At 47.0% G+C, this 13,274-nt stretch overlaps 1 protein-coding gene across 1 annotated transcript; it reads left to right on the top strand.

Annotated features, from left to right (window-relative positions):
• Positions 2,351-5,130, top strand: LOC8058563 (lysosomal Pro-X carboxypeptidase). Its single transcript, XM_002450258.2, has 6 exons — positions 2,351-3,172; positions 3,374-3,486; positions 3,651-4,158; positions 4,367-4,446; positions 4,596-4,645; positions 4,797-5,130. Exons 1-6 carry the CDS (start codon positions 2,396-2,398, stop codon positions 4,928-4,930), a joined length of 1,662 nt encoding a protein of 553 aa, XP_002450303.1. The 5' UTR covers positions 2,351-2,395; the 3' UTR covers positions 4,931-5,130.

Raw genomic sequence — 13,274 nt, 5'->3', positions numbered from 1 at the left:
AGATGGAGAAGAAGGAGACGAACCCACCTAGGCTCTTAGCTCGCGCCGAGAAGGTGCAGGGAGGGCGTGCCGCAGCGGCGGATGGTTTTGCGCACGGCGAGATCCAAAAGCACGCAGTCTAGGGTGGCTAGTGCTTGGTTTCGCGATTTAGAAGCAAAGAGGGGATTGCGGGGTTGACCTAGGGACTTTATAGGGCTCGATTCGCGAAAAGGGCAAGAGATCACGGCTTTCCTGGGATCGGTTCGCGATCAGGGAGGGCGAGTCCGTCCCGATTACGTGAAGAAGAAGAGGGGGCGCTACGCTGCGGGGCCGGCTCGTCAGCGAGAGAAGAGAGAAAGGGGAGGAGAGCGCCCGCTGGGCTGCGCTTCGGGCCGAGCGAGGGAACTGGGCCGCGGGGTCTGTTGGGCCGGAAAAGAAAAGAGAAACAGGCCAGAGGGAAGAGGGGAGAGTTCGGCTGGGGTTTTCTTTCTGTTTTTTTTATTTTCTTTTCTGTTTTCGTTTTCAAAAAAAACCTTTTCCAAATAAAAATCTTGAATGCAAATAAATTCAAGCTAGAGGCAAACAATACAAAATAACATATTCTTCAGCATGAATGCATAAACAAGTTCCTAAACTTAGGATAAATTTTAATTTTGACCAAAAATATTTTATTCACTAGATTAAATGCCCACAAAAATTGCTTAAATAATTCTCATTAAATCCTATTACTTCAAAAGCAAATTTTTGGGTGTTACATCGGCTCTATTAGTAGCCATTTTTAGAGGAGCTATTTTAAAAAAGTCCACCTTAATTAATTATTAATTAATAGAGCCATATTGTATATCTTGATACAACCGCCTTTATAAATAATTATTTAACAGAGATAACCTATGTTTGTTTTTATTATAAACTAGGAGAATATCTCGCGCGTTGCTGTGGAAATTTTAGATAGTTTTTTTAAAAAAATAGACTATTTACATTTATAGTTATATGAATAAAATTATCTTAAATTAATTTTTTTGAATGGTTTGACACATCAATATGAACCAGCTAAATGCATGTTAGTAGATGAAGAGATGACTTATCATAATTATATGTGTTAGTTGATTATAATCACAAGTTTTAGTGGATTGATGATGTGGATAGCTTGTATGTTGAGAGAAATGTCTAATGGGGTTTAGTTTTATAAGAGTATAAAATAACGAAAAGAGGCTGGCGCTTGCCTAAAACCTGCCTGACATTTATAGAGACGTAACCGCCTCTATTAATCTAGAGCCCTGTCTCAAAAAAAAAAAAAGGTCAAAGAAGTTGGCAGATCCTCGTTGGTGGACTGAAATCAAGTTGGACTTGCGGGTCTGCTACCGTGGAACATGAGCGGGCCAAAAGCTGCACATCCGATGCATAATATGACTCGAAACAATGTATATGACTCGTATGAACTCATATTTACATAGTGGCATAAAGTTGTGTAGGTTGGAATTTAATAACTATACTAGAATCGTACCCATGTGTTGCAACGAAATATTACCTTTTCAGTGCCAACACAAAGTACTGGATTGATAGTCATTCGTGAGAAAGTACTGGGCAGCATTCTCACGCACGGATGAAATTGTTAACAGATTGGAAGGGGAATAGGCAGAATCAGGGGTAGGTGAAGCAAGAACTGCAACTTGGTTAGGAAGTAGATGAATTCATTAGATAACAAATTGTGTTTGCTATCTTCTTTTCCGTCACTCACTCGCAATTTATACAAGGCCGTTGGCCCGCGTGAAGCCACACAGACGCAGTTGTGGATGCCTCCGGCTCACGCCCACTATTGCCCGCTGAACCGCACACTTATGCGCCTGGCATGATCACCCCGTCGCACCTTGGCTGCGTGCTGGTTCGTGGTCACCGCGTCGGAATCGGCGTCGCTCCCGCTGGTGACCATGCACGTTCTGTCCCGATGCCTTGCCGATGCTGACAGAAATATATGCGCGTGGGGCAACGTATTCATTACCAAATTTCCAATTATTTGGTGGAAGAAATCGATGTGGATGTGGGGGGGAAGAGCACAGAGAGCCAGCTGCGTGATTATAGTATAGCTTTGCATTGCATGTGGGCATGCAACGTAGCAGGAGATGCGTTCTCCACTTCGCATGCGCCGCCACCATTCTTGACAGAGGCGGTTCGATGCAGCAGTTAGTTAACTACTGTATATCCCTTTACTAGCCAGATCCCCGCCTGGTCAAATCGGCAGTTAGTTAGTTCCAACTTCCAAGCACGTCAGTTACTATATATATATATATATATATATATATATATATATATATATATATATATATATATATATATATATATATATATAGTGGCAGTATTCTCTCCTATAGCAGATTGAGTACTCCAATTCTCCACAAGTCAATCAATCTGCAATATCATGGAGAGAGCCATCATCATCGCCGCCGTCTTCCTTCTCCTGTCACTCCAAACAGCCGCAACAGCAGCAGCAGCCGCCGGAGTGGGCCGCCGCCGTGTCACCAGGCGGCGGCCACCGCCGACGCTGGCCACCCGCCGCCACTACGCCACATCGCTGCAGGTACCGCGCGCAGGGGACGACGCCGCCTCCTCCTCCTCCTCCGTGCCGCCGGCGGTGCAGTACGAGACGCGGCGGTACACGCAGCGGCTGGACCACTTCAACTCGCTGCCTTCAAGCTACGCGACGTTCCAGCAGCGGTACCTCATCAACGACACGTTCTGGGGCGGCCGGAGCCGGACGGCGCCCATCTTCCTCTACGCCGGCAACGAGGGCGACATCGACCTGTTCACCAACAACACCGGGTTCATGTGGGAGGCCGCGCCGCGGTTCCGCGCCATGCTCGTCTTCGTCGAGCACCGCTACTACGGCGAGTCCATGCCGTTCGGCGGCACCAGGGAGGCCGCGTTCCGGGACGCCGCCACCAAGGGCTACCTCACCGTCACGCAGGCGCTCGCCGACTACGCCTCGTTCGTGCTCAGCCTCAAGGCCAACCTCAGCGTGCCGGCGGCGCCCGTCGTCGTCTTCGGCGGATCCTACGGCGGCATGCTGGCGGCGTGGATGCGCCTCAAGTATCCGCATGTTGTCATGGGCGCCGTCGCGTCGTCCGCGCCCATCCTTAGCTTCTATGGCATCGTCGATCCCTACGCGTTCTACGACCGCATCAACGACGACTACAAGGTATGCACTCAAGTGTGTGTGTGTCTCTCTCTCTATCTCTCTCTCTCATATATATATATATATATATATATATATATATATATATATATATATATATATATATATATATATATATATATACACGCGCGCGCGCGCGCGCGCGAAATTTGCATGCACCATTGATTCATGTTCTTGTTTTATTTAATAATTGTGTGCGATTAGAGCGAGAGCAAGAACTGCTACGACGTGCTTCGGAAGTCGTGGGACGTGCTCGACGATGCGCTCGCAACCAAGGAAGGCCAGGCACAGCTGAGACGTACATTCAACATGTGCAAGTGAGTGTGTGCTCAAAACTAATCAAGCAAGAATTTTGCACGAATTTCATACAAAACAACACTGGATTAATTCCGATCAAATTGATGAAATTATTATACGATCGATATCGATCTGTCTGCTGATGATCACGCATCTATACACACATCGATCCATGCATATGCAGTGGAAGCAGCGTGTGGGACATCCCGTCTCTACTGGAGAACGCGATGGTGGAGGCGGCGATGACAGACTACCCGACGACGTCGGGGTTCCTGACGCCGCTGCCGGCGTACCCAGTCCGCGCGATGTGCCGCGCCATCGACGCCCGCCACCAGCAGGCGGCGGCGTCGACCTCCACCTCCGGCTCCGGCAACGACGACGGCAACAACAGCAGCAGCAGCACGGCCCTGCTGCTGCTGTCCGAGCAGGTCCGGGACGCCATGAACGTGTACTACAACCACACGGGCGGCGCGGCGTGCTTCCGCGCCGAGGAGGACGACGACCCCTACGGCCTGTACGACGGGTGGAACTGGCAGGCGTGCACGGAGGTGATGGTGATGGCGTACGGCGTCCGCGATGGCACCGTGCTGCAGCCGGCGCCCTTCAACTTCACCGAGGTCGTCGACGACTGCCGGAACGTCACCGGGCTGCCGCCCCGACCGTTCTGGATCGAGACCGAGTTCGGCGGATACGTAAGTGGCGGCGCGGCGGCGGCGGCGGCGGCGGGATTCCTAGTTTATTTCCTACTGGGCTGGGCCGTCTATTGGGCTGGGCTCAATTGCTGGTCGCTGGAAATGGCGGGCTCGATGCATGATGATTGGGCTGGTTTTGGGCTTGTTGGGATTTCTTTACTTTTTGTCAAAAAAAAAATTCGTAAAAAAATGGTTTTCTCTGTTTCAGGATATTGCGAATGTTCTGAAGAAATCTGCTAGTAATATCATCTTCTTCAACGGGCTGCGGGATCCGTGGAGCACTGGAGGGTAATATGGGCCGAATTTTTTTTCCAGCTTAAAAATGGATTCAAAGAAAATTTGCCGAGGAAAATATATATGGCTCGGTCAAGCTTAGTAAACTGTCATAAAAAAGCAGACGTGTTTACATTTTTGTTTTTACTTTTGGCTACTCACAGCGTACTGAAGAGCATCTCTGACAGCATCATTGCGTTGGTGGAGCCCAAAGGTCAGTGAGCAATTTTTATTGACAACTTCTTGTCTTCCCTGTAATATATTCCACCATGCATGCATGTATATATTTTGTCTGTCTAGTTAAGATAAACTTCTGTTTTGTCTGTCTAAGATAAACTTGTTTAAAACATATGGTGTACATGCAGGGGCACACCACGTGGATTTGAGATTCTCGAGCAAGGAGGACCCAGAGTGGCTGAAGAAGGTGCGGGTGAAGGAGACGAGGATCATAGCGCGCTGGCTCAAGCAATACTACAGTGACGAGGGCATTGCAACCTGAAGAAGCTTTTTATTGTTTTCTTTTTCCTCAATCAGCTCCTCGTGTTCTTTGATAGATTAATTATTACTGTCACGTAGACTAGTAGATTAGGCAGGCTAGTCATCCAGATGCATATAATCTCGTTTTAGTTTGCTATATAGGTGGTTTATTTCTCAGACTGTCATATCGGATCAAGAGCCATTAATAGATTTGCAGAGAAATAACACATGCATCTTCCAATGCAAAGTATCAGGGCACTCACAATGCAGACTCTATCATAGAGTCTAAAGTTATTTATTACCTTGAACAATGTGGACTTAGAGTCTAAATAAGACTTGGAGTCTTATTTTTTCTACCACTTTCTTCAATAAATATGCTGCCACATCAGCAAAATACCATAAATAACATGTAATTAATTGTCTTGGACTCTGTGATAGAGTCTTGTATTGTGAGTGCCCTCATGATATCATGTTGTTTGGGTGTCTAAGACGACACGACTTAGAGGCCCCTGTTTGGTAGATTGGTCAGAAACAGCGTTGCTTAAAAAAGTTAGGAAGTTTCTGTTTGCAAGCATGCAGACGCCACATCTGGATGAAAGTTGTTATCTCTTTTGCCATAGAGACACGTGGGATCTCACACGCAAAGTCACAAGTGGCGGCACGGCACATGTGAGCAGTTGATAAAAAGGCTTATAATTTTGCTGAAAAAAAACAGCTTACAATTTAGGGTATGTTTGGTTTAGCTATGAGGTACGGAAAAATTATTGTGATCGAGCTATGAAATGTGGAAAAAACTATGTGTTGTGAAAAAGCTATAACATATCTAGCTGAACACAACTATAAAATCTATCCCTTATCTTTTATCTACCTTGAAAATGCTACAAAATATCTCTCTATTTACAACCATTTGAAAAAAAAACGAAAGCCAAAAGCAGTGTCAAAAGTGTTGTAGAAATTATATTACACAGAAATAATTGTTTTTGAAAAAAAAACTACTTCAGGTTGCACCTGTTTGGTTGGCTTTTAATTTATGTATTTATTGGCTGCATAAATACTTTGAAGAAGTTGGACTAAGGGCCTGTTTGGTACAGCTCACAACAGCTTCATGAGCTGTTGTGAGCTGTTTTTTTTTTGCCAAACACTTATTTTCAAAACAGCTTTATGGTGAAGCTGTTTTTCCCCTCCTCTCACAAAAAAGTTGGGATGAAGCTGAAAAAAGTAGCTTATTATAGCTCTCTCACTCATTTCTCTCTCTCAACTATGCATGAAGTAGTTGGTGAAGCTATTTTGCCAAACACTTTTTCCAAACAGCTCAACTTTATTTAGAAAGTCACTCATGAAGCTATTTTCTAAAAAAAAACAGCTTTACTAGTGAAGTTGATCTGTGCCAAACAAGCCCTAAGTATAGCTTAGGAAGTAGTAGCCTATTTGTACCCGTACTGCACAAACCCCGCATGAGCTAGCTAGGGGTGAGTCATGGAGGGCCTTTCATTTTGCGCGGCTGCTTTTCTCTACCTGACTGAACGGGATCGGAGCAGGCACAGCACGAGCAACACGGCAAGAGGGAGGGTGGATGACGCGGCAGCACAATAACTAGCTCCACTACTAAGCAACCTTGGATATGTATGGATGGATCAATCATATCATGGATGCTGGATCTACCGGAACAACAGTTTGAATGCCCCTTTTCATGCGCCCAATTGCATCGCATGCGTCCATCATGTCTAGTTGTCCATGCATCCTCTTTATCTCCGCAAATATATATATTCGCTCCCTAAAGAAAGTGCGCATCTTATTTTTCGAGTATTTGATCATTTTTAAATTTTAAATTTACTAGGTCTATATAAAATAGTATTGACAATTGTATTTGAGTAAAATATATGGGCAGGCTCTCAAACTCTTAAAATGCAGTTCTAGGTTCTCGAACTTATCCACATAAACCTGATCTACTCTACATCACGATGCTACATAACATAGCAGTATCACAGCAGTATCCACACATCATTCTTGACCAGGGGCAAGAGTTGGCAAAGCAATCGTTTCGCATACCTGTGCTACATAAGGAACAACAGCTTTGGACTTACTGCCATCACTACTGATGACGGTGTGGCCTAGGAGAATGAGGAAGGCATAGTTTAGAAAAGGCAAGTCGGCGACTATGGCCTTGTTTAGTTCGGAAAAGTGAAAAGTTTTCGGTACTGTAGCACTTTTGTTTGTTTGTGACAAATATTATCCAATCATGGACTAACTAGGATCAAAAGATTCGTCTTGTGATTTACACTTAAACTATGTAATTAGTTTTTGTTTTCGTCTATATTTAATGTTTCATGCATGTGCCACAAGATTCGATGTGACGGGAAATTTTGAAAATTTTTTGGTTTTCAGGGTGAACTAAATAAGGCCTATGATGCAATGCCTCACTAGATTGGAAAAGCATAGAATAGATATGGAGCTAGAAGAGAAAAGGAGAGCTAAAAACATGGAGATGAAGATAGAAGAGAGGGAGAGCGTGTAGACGGAGTGCTAAAGATCAACGTGTGAGTTAATTAGAGCTCGGTTGGATCTAGATCACATAAATAGGGGTTGATTGGTAGGCTGGAGCAGTTCATCCCTGCATGATTTAGTAGTTTTTGCGTTGTGTTTGGTTTCTTCTGCCAAATAAAAATGATGCACGGGACCATGCATTTGAGGCCGTCCTGATGCATGCAATGCGTACACAGAAATCGAGCTTCCCTTGCGATATAGGCTGAGATAATACAGAAAAAATGTTGGGGCCCCACTTGTAGCCATACAAAAAAGTTCTTCATATACCTAACCAATCAACAACTCTCTTCATCCCGGTCCAGCCCATTTTTACACAAACCAAACAAACCTGCATGTATGCTTGTGTACTGGGCACCAACCGTGAGCCTGAACCTCGTCACCATCCTGGATGTCTCCTTCAATCGTAACCAATCCGCCCATATTCTATGGCAAATTTAAGGACCTAAAACTAAAATTTTTAGATATCTAAATCTAGATGACATCCTAAGATAAGTTCAGGTATCTTCAAAATACAATTTTGAGAGTTGGGGGACCTAGGTTTTGCTTGGATCACGGCCACAACTCGCCATGAGTAAAGTTTGGCAGCCAACAGCAACCTTAGCGGTTGTTTGGTTCTATTTTTAACCTTAGGCAGCCACAGAATTCTGTCATGTCGTTTTCCTCCCATCGCATGTCGTTTAGTGCATATAGACTGTGGCAAACTTGTGGCGAGCATGGCGGACGATTTCTCCACCGCAACCTGAGCTGCACTTTGCCAATGCATGGCGAAGCAGGCCCCTAGTCACTATGAGACAAGTTTAAGGACAAGTCGTTCATTTTACATGCATGCGTGCTTACATTGGTGTCAGATTGGTCAGAGTCGGAGAGGGACGGACGAGGACGACGACGTCACTTGTCACCGCGCTGCCACCCACCGCATGAGATGGGCGGGGCTGGTCATTGGGGGTGGGTGGTTCGTTCAGGTCAGGGTGGTTCATGCAGTCACCTGCATGATTGCTGATTGCGTTGGATTTGGAGGCGCCACACAACCACAAGCAAGTGGCCCGGCCGGGGGGAAATCAATTCATGCATGAGCATGAGCATGGAGCTCGCTAGCTTGCATGTGTGGGCATGCATCTGCCTGCCCTGTGCACGGCATGCAGGAGCCCCAGGACCAAAAGCAGGGAGCAGGGGGCTCATCAGCAGCTAGTCGAGCCGAGCCGGTCACCAACAACAGTCGCGTCCGCCAGCCAGACGCCGGCCGGACTCACACGCTCCGGGGCCTGCTGCTGGTGGATACGGCGTGTGCTGGTGGCTGCTGCATCGTCGCAGGAGGAGGGAGATGATGGAAGACGACAGGGAGCGATGATCCAGGTGTCTGTCGGCACGTTAATTCCACCGGCGGACCACCAGCATATATAACAATGGCCAGGCGTACGACGTTGGGGTCCCGTCGCGGGGTCCGGAGGCCGGACCAGGAGCCAGCCGTGCCGAGAGAGTGGGCGAGCCGGCCAGGAGGAAGGGAGAAGAAGGGACCGACCTAGTATATATACGTACAAATGCATGCATGCATGCATGGACCATGCATGTAGCTAGATGCCGGTGTGCAGATCGACGTCCAGTGCAGTGCAGCTCCTGTACGTACCTGTACGTGTCCGGATGCTAGTAGCTGATAATAATGGCGCGCAGATCCAGGAGCGTGCGTGCATGCGTATCCCAGGCGCCCAAGGCACCTGCCGCACGTTACCCCCCCTCCCCTTCCCTGACGCCAGCATTGCTCATCGCATCTTGCAGTACTACTAGACCTAGCTAGCTCTTGCATTGCACGCTGACTGTACTCCTCTCTGTCTGAAAGAGCTCTTGCGTGTGTGCGATCGATCATTGCACTCCCTCCCTTCTGTCCATGCATGCATATGCATCGTTATAGTTGGCCATTTGGCCCGTCTGCCGGCGGCCCGGTCCGAGTTACGGCCCGGTCCGGTGTCACCGGGCTACGGGCGGCCCGGCCCGGGAGGCGGGTCGGGCCATGGGCCGCTACCTCAGTCCGTCGTCCGGTACCGGCCCGGCCCGGTGAAAAGGTCTGGCCCGGTAGCAGCCCGCGGCGTATATAAGCGCCCCCGCCCCCGGCTGCCCTAACCCTAATCCCATTCCCTCCCTCCCCACTCCCCAGTCCACACCCTCCTGGTGGACGGTGGTGTCCGCGGCCGGTGATCTGGTGTCCGCGTCGGCGATCTCGTTTCCGCGTCGGTGATCTCTGGTGACCTCGCCCTAACCCTAATCCCCTTTTCTCTCTACTTTCCTCTGTCCTCTTCCAGCGCCATGGCCATGTGAGTCCGTGTTCCTTTCCTCCCCCTTCCTTCTTCCCCTACCACTTTGATCTGATCGTTGACCCTCGCCGACGAGCTCTGCACCTCTGCATCTCCGGCACCGGGCTCCGTCCCCAGGTTTGTGCCTGACGCCGCGTCTTCCTCCTCGGGAGTGGACATGGCCAGGCCGCCTAAGCGACCGTCGAGGGGCGGTGCTGGAGATCGCCAGCGCCTTGTCCGGGGCCGGGGTGGGTCATCCTCGTTGAGGGGCGGTGCTGGTCTCGCAACGCAAGGGCCGGACGTAGAACGTCCGGTCCCCGTCGACGGCGACGACCAGGAGCGATGCTCCGACGACGACCTGGAGATCGAGGACGACGACGACATCCTCGAGGATGCGGCCGCCCTCGGCCTCGATCTGGAACAAGGTGACGCCTCTGAACCCATCACTATCGATGATAACGATGGTGATGATGTTAATGCTACCTCTGGTAAGGCAAAATCCGTTGTTTGGGATTACTTCCATGAGGTAAAGGAGAATGGAGTTCGTGTTAGTGCTGTTTGCAAACATTGCAATAAAAAATACACTGCTATATCTGCTAATGGTACTGCTCATTTGAGGCGGCACAGGAATTCTTGTATGAAAAAAAGAACCATGCTGATATGGTACAGTCTAAGCTTGCTTTGAATCCTAATGGTTTAGGTAATTGGGTGTATGATCCTATGGTTGCTCGTACTGAATTGGTTCGTTTGATTGCTAGGCTAGACCTTCCATTAAGCATAGGTGAGACAGAGGCTTGGTCTGATTACATTAAGCGTGCTCATAACCCCCTTTTTAAATCTGTCTCTAGGCAGACCACGACTAGAGATATGGCTAAATTGTTTACTGAAGATCGTGACATGCTTATGAAATCTTTGTTGCCTGCTGCATCTTCTATTTCTTTAACATCTGATATCTGGTCTGGTAATGCCAAGGAGGACTATATTTCTGTTGTTTGCCATTATATTAATAATGATTGGGAGATTCAGAAAAAGATAATTGGTTTCAGATTGATTGACTGTAAACATACTGGTGAAAACATTGCTAATTCTATTGCTTGTGTACTTGAGGAGTTTGGTTTGGTTGATAAGGTCTTTGTTGTGACTCTAGACAATGCATCTGCTAATTCTAAGGCTTATGATATCTTAGCCCTGTTTTGTTTGGTTATCTTGGTTCTTATCCAACTCCTACTAAAGAAGATCCTAACAAAGTTAAATACTTGCTTGTGCATCAGCGCTGTGCTTGCCATATCATAAATCTGATTGTTAAATGTGGTTTGGATGTCTTTAAAGATTATCTTGATGATATCAGAACTGCAATAAACTTTTTAAATTCTTCTAAAAATAGGATTGCAAGGTTCAAAGAATTCTGTATTGCTAAAGGTATGACACCTAGGAAGTTTGGCCTAGATATGGATGTTAGATGGAATTCTACTTTCTTGATGCTTAAGCATCTGATACCATATAAGGAAGTGTTTACTGTGTTCATTAATACTAATTACAACTCTGAGCATATGTTACTGACAAATGTGCATTGGTATGTTGCTGAGCACATATTTAAATTCCTAGAACTGTTTTATGATGCCACTGTTGTTCTTTCTGGTGTATACTATCCTACTGCTCCACTTGTTTTGCATCACTTGATTGATATTGCTGAGCATTTGCAAAAAGCTGAGAGAAATGAACACTTCAAAGAAATTGCAATGCCTATGAAGATGAAATTCCTTAAATATTGGGACAAAATCCCACTGCTTTATTCATATGCATTCATTCTGGATCCTAGAGCTAAGATGAAAGGATTCCATAGAGCCTTAGAACTACTTGGTAAAGCAACTAATAATGATTACAATTTGTACTATGGTGATGTGAGATCTGAGTTGACCAGATTGTTTTCCAAATATGAGGACAAATATGGTACAGCAAGGCCTAGAAGGCCTGTTTTTCCTCCATCTGGTTCTGCTGGTAGGGGAAAACAGTCATGGAGTAGGCTCTATGGAGGTCCTGACCCAGACTCCTCATTAGCTGCTCCATCTGCTGTTTGTGAGCTTACATCTTATCTGGACAGTGACCCTGTTACATTCTTTGATGACAACTTTGACATACTTAATTGGTGGCGTGAACATAAGCTAACCTATCCAATTTTATCTATTATGGCTCGAGATATCATGGCTGTCCCTGTTTCTACTGTTTCCTCCGAATCTTGTTTTAGCTTGACAGGTAGAATACTCGAAGACCACCGGCGTCGTCTGGTGCCTGAGCATGTGGAGATGCTCACCTGCATCAAAGATTGGGATCAAGCTACAAGAAGGGCTCAGCATACAGCTCTGGACAAAGACCTAGAAGAGGCATTTAAGAACCTTTGGATTGATGATCCTCCTCCTGAAGGCAGCGGCAGCGGCACCGGCACCGGCACCGGCACCGGCAGCGTAAGAAGATAATTGATAAGGTAACATATTGCTCCTGTGCTCCATCATTATCATCATCAGCATCAACTAACTTATTTGGTGTTTCTGTTTCAGTTAAGGAGCTTTTGCAACTTTTGGTCTCCTGGAGGTGGAGGAGTGACTTGGACTTGGACCTCGAGGAGTGACTTGACTTGGACATGGCTAGGCGCCTAGGCTGGTAGTGTACTGGTGGTAGTATGACTTATAAGTATGTTCTATGTTGTATGTTGTAAGTGAGAAACTGAAACTAGCCACTGAGTTGGCTTTTGTAAGAAAGACTTGAACCTAAACTATTTGAGAGCTGGCTGTACTCTTTTTTCCTTTCTAGGGTTTCTCACAAAGGTGAGTTTTACCTAGAAAGGTTTTTAATGAGGCAGCATTGTACATAACAGCTCTCCTTTTGATCATCAATATTCATTCTGTGATGATTTATGTGAAATGTGTATTTGAATTTGAAATGTGAACTGTGATCAATTAGACGGGCTACGGACCGGCCCGAGGCAACGGACTCAACGGGCGGCCCAGTCCGGCAAAATGGTCCGCGGACCGGTCCATGGGCCGCGCCCCCAGTCCGTGACCCGTGGTGGCCCGGTCCGGTTGGCCCGGTGGCCCGAGGAGGCCCGGTGTCGGACCGGACCGGCCCGTTGGCCATATATATGCGTCGTCCATAGAGATGATGGTGGTAAATGGTAGAGACCTCCGTCCTCTTACTTGACCTCTCGTCCTCTGCTCATGCATGCCCGCACACTGCTCTGCACCAAGGTGTTCTCTGCAATGCAATGCAATGCACTGGACAGTGGACACTGGACCACATCCACATCATGATTTATTCATGAGCACGGTTACGGCTGCTTGGTTGCCTACAAGCCTTGCCTTGCCAGGGGGGAGCCATTTTGGCTCTCCCACAAGAGCAAGCCTCGTTTAGTTCCGAAAAAATTTTAAATTTCGTTACTGTAACACTTTCATTTTTGTTTGACAAACATTGCCCGATAATAGACTAACTAGGCTTAAATAATTCATCTCGTGATTTACAGGCAAACTGTACAATTAGTTTTTG

Source organism: Sorghum bicolor, chromosome 5, assembly GCF_000003195.3.
Source record: "Sorghum bicolor cultivar BTx623 chromosome 5, Sorghum_bicolor_NCBIv3, whole genome shotgun sequence".
NCBI lineage: Eukaryota > Viridiplantae > Streptophyta > Magnoliopsida > Poales > Poaceae > Sorghum > Sorghum bicolor.
This window is presented reverse-complemented; position numbering and strand designations above follow the sequence as displayed.

Excerpts from the sequence above, each read along its gene's own strand:
- LOC8058563 (XM_002450258.2), top strand. The coding sequence starts at position 2,396 with ATGGAGAGAGCCATCATCATCGCCGCCGTCTTCCTTCTCCTGTCACTC. Across the intron at positions 3,173-3,373 it reads GCATCAACGACGACTACAAG|AGCGAGAGCAAGAACTGCTA; the intron begins GTATGCACTCAA and ends GTGTGCGATTAG. Across the intron at positions 4,646-4,796 it reads TGCGTTGGTGGAGCCCAAAG|GGGCACACCACGTGGATTTG; the intron begins GTCAGTGAGCAA and ends GTGTACATGCAG.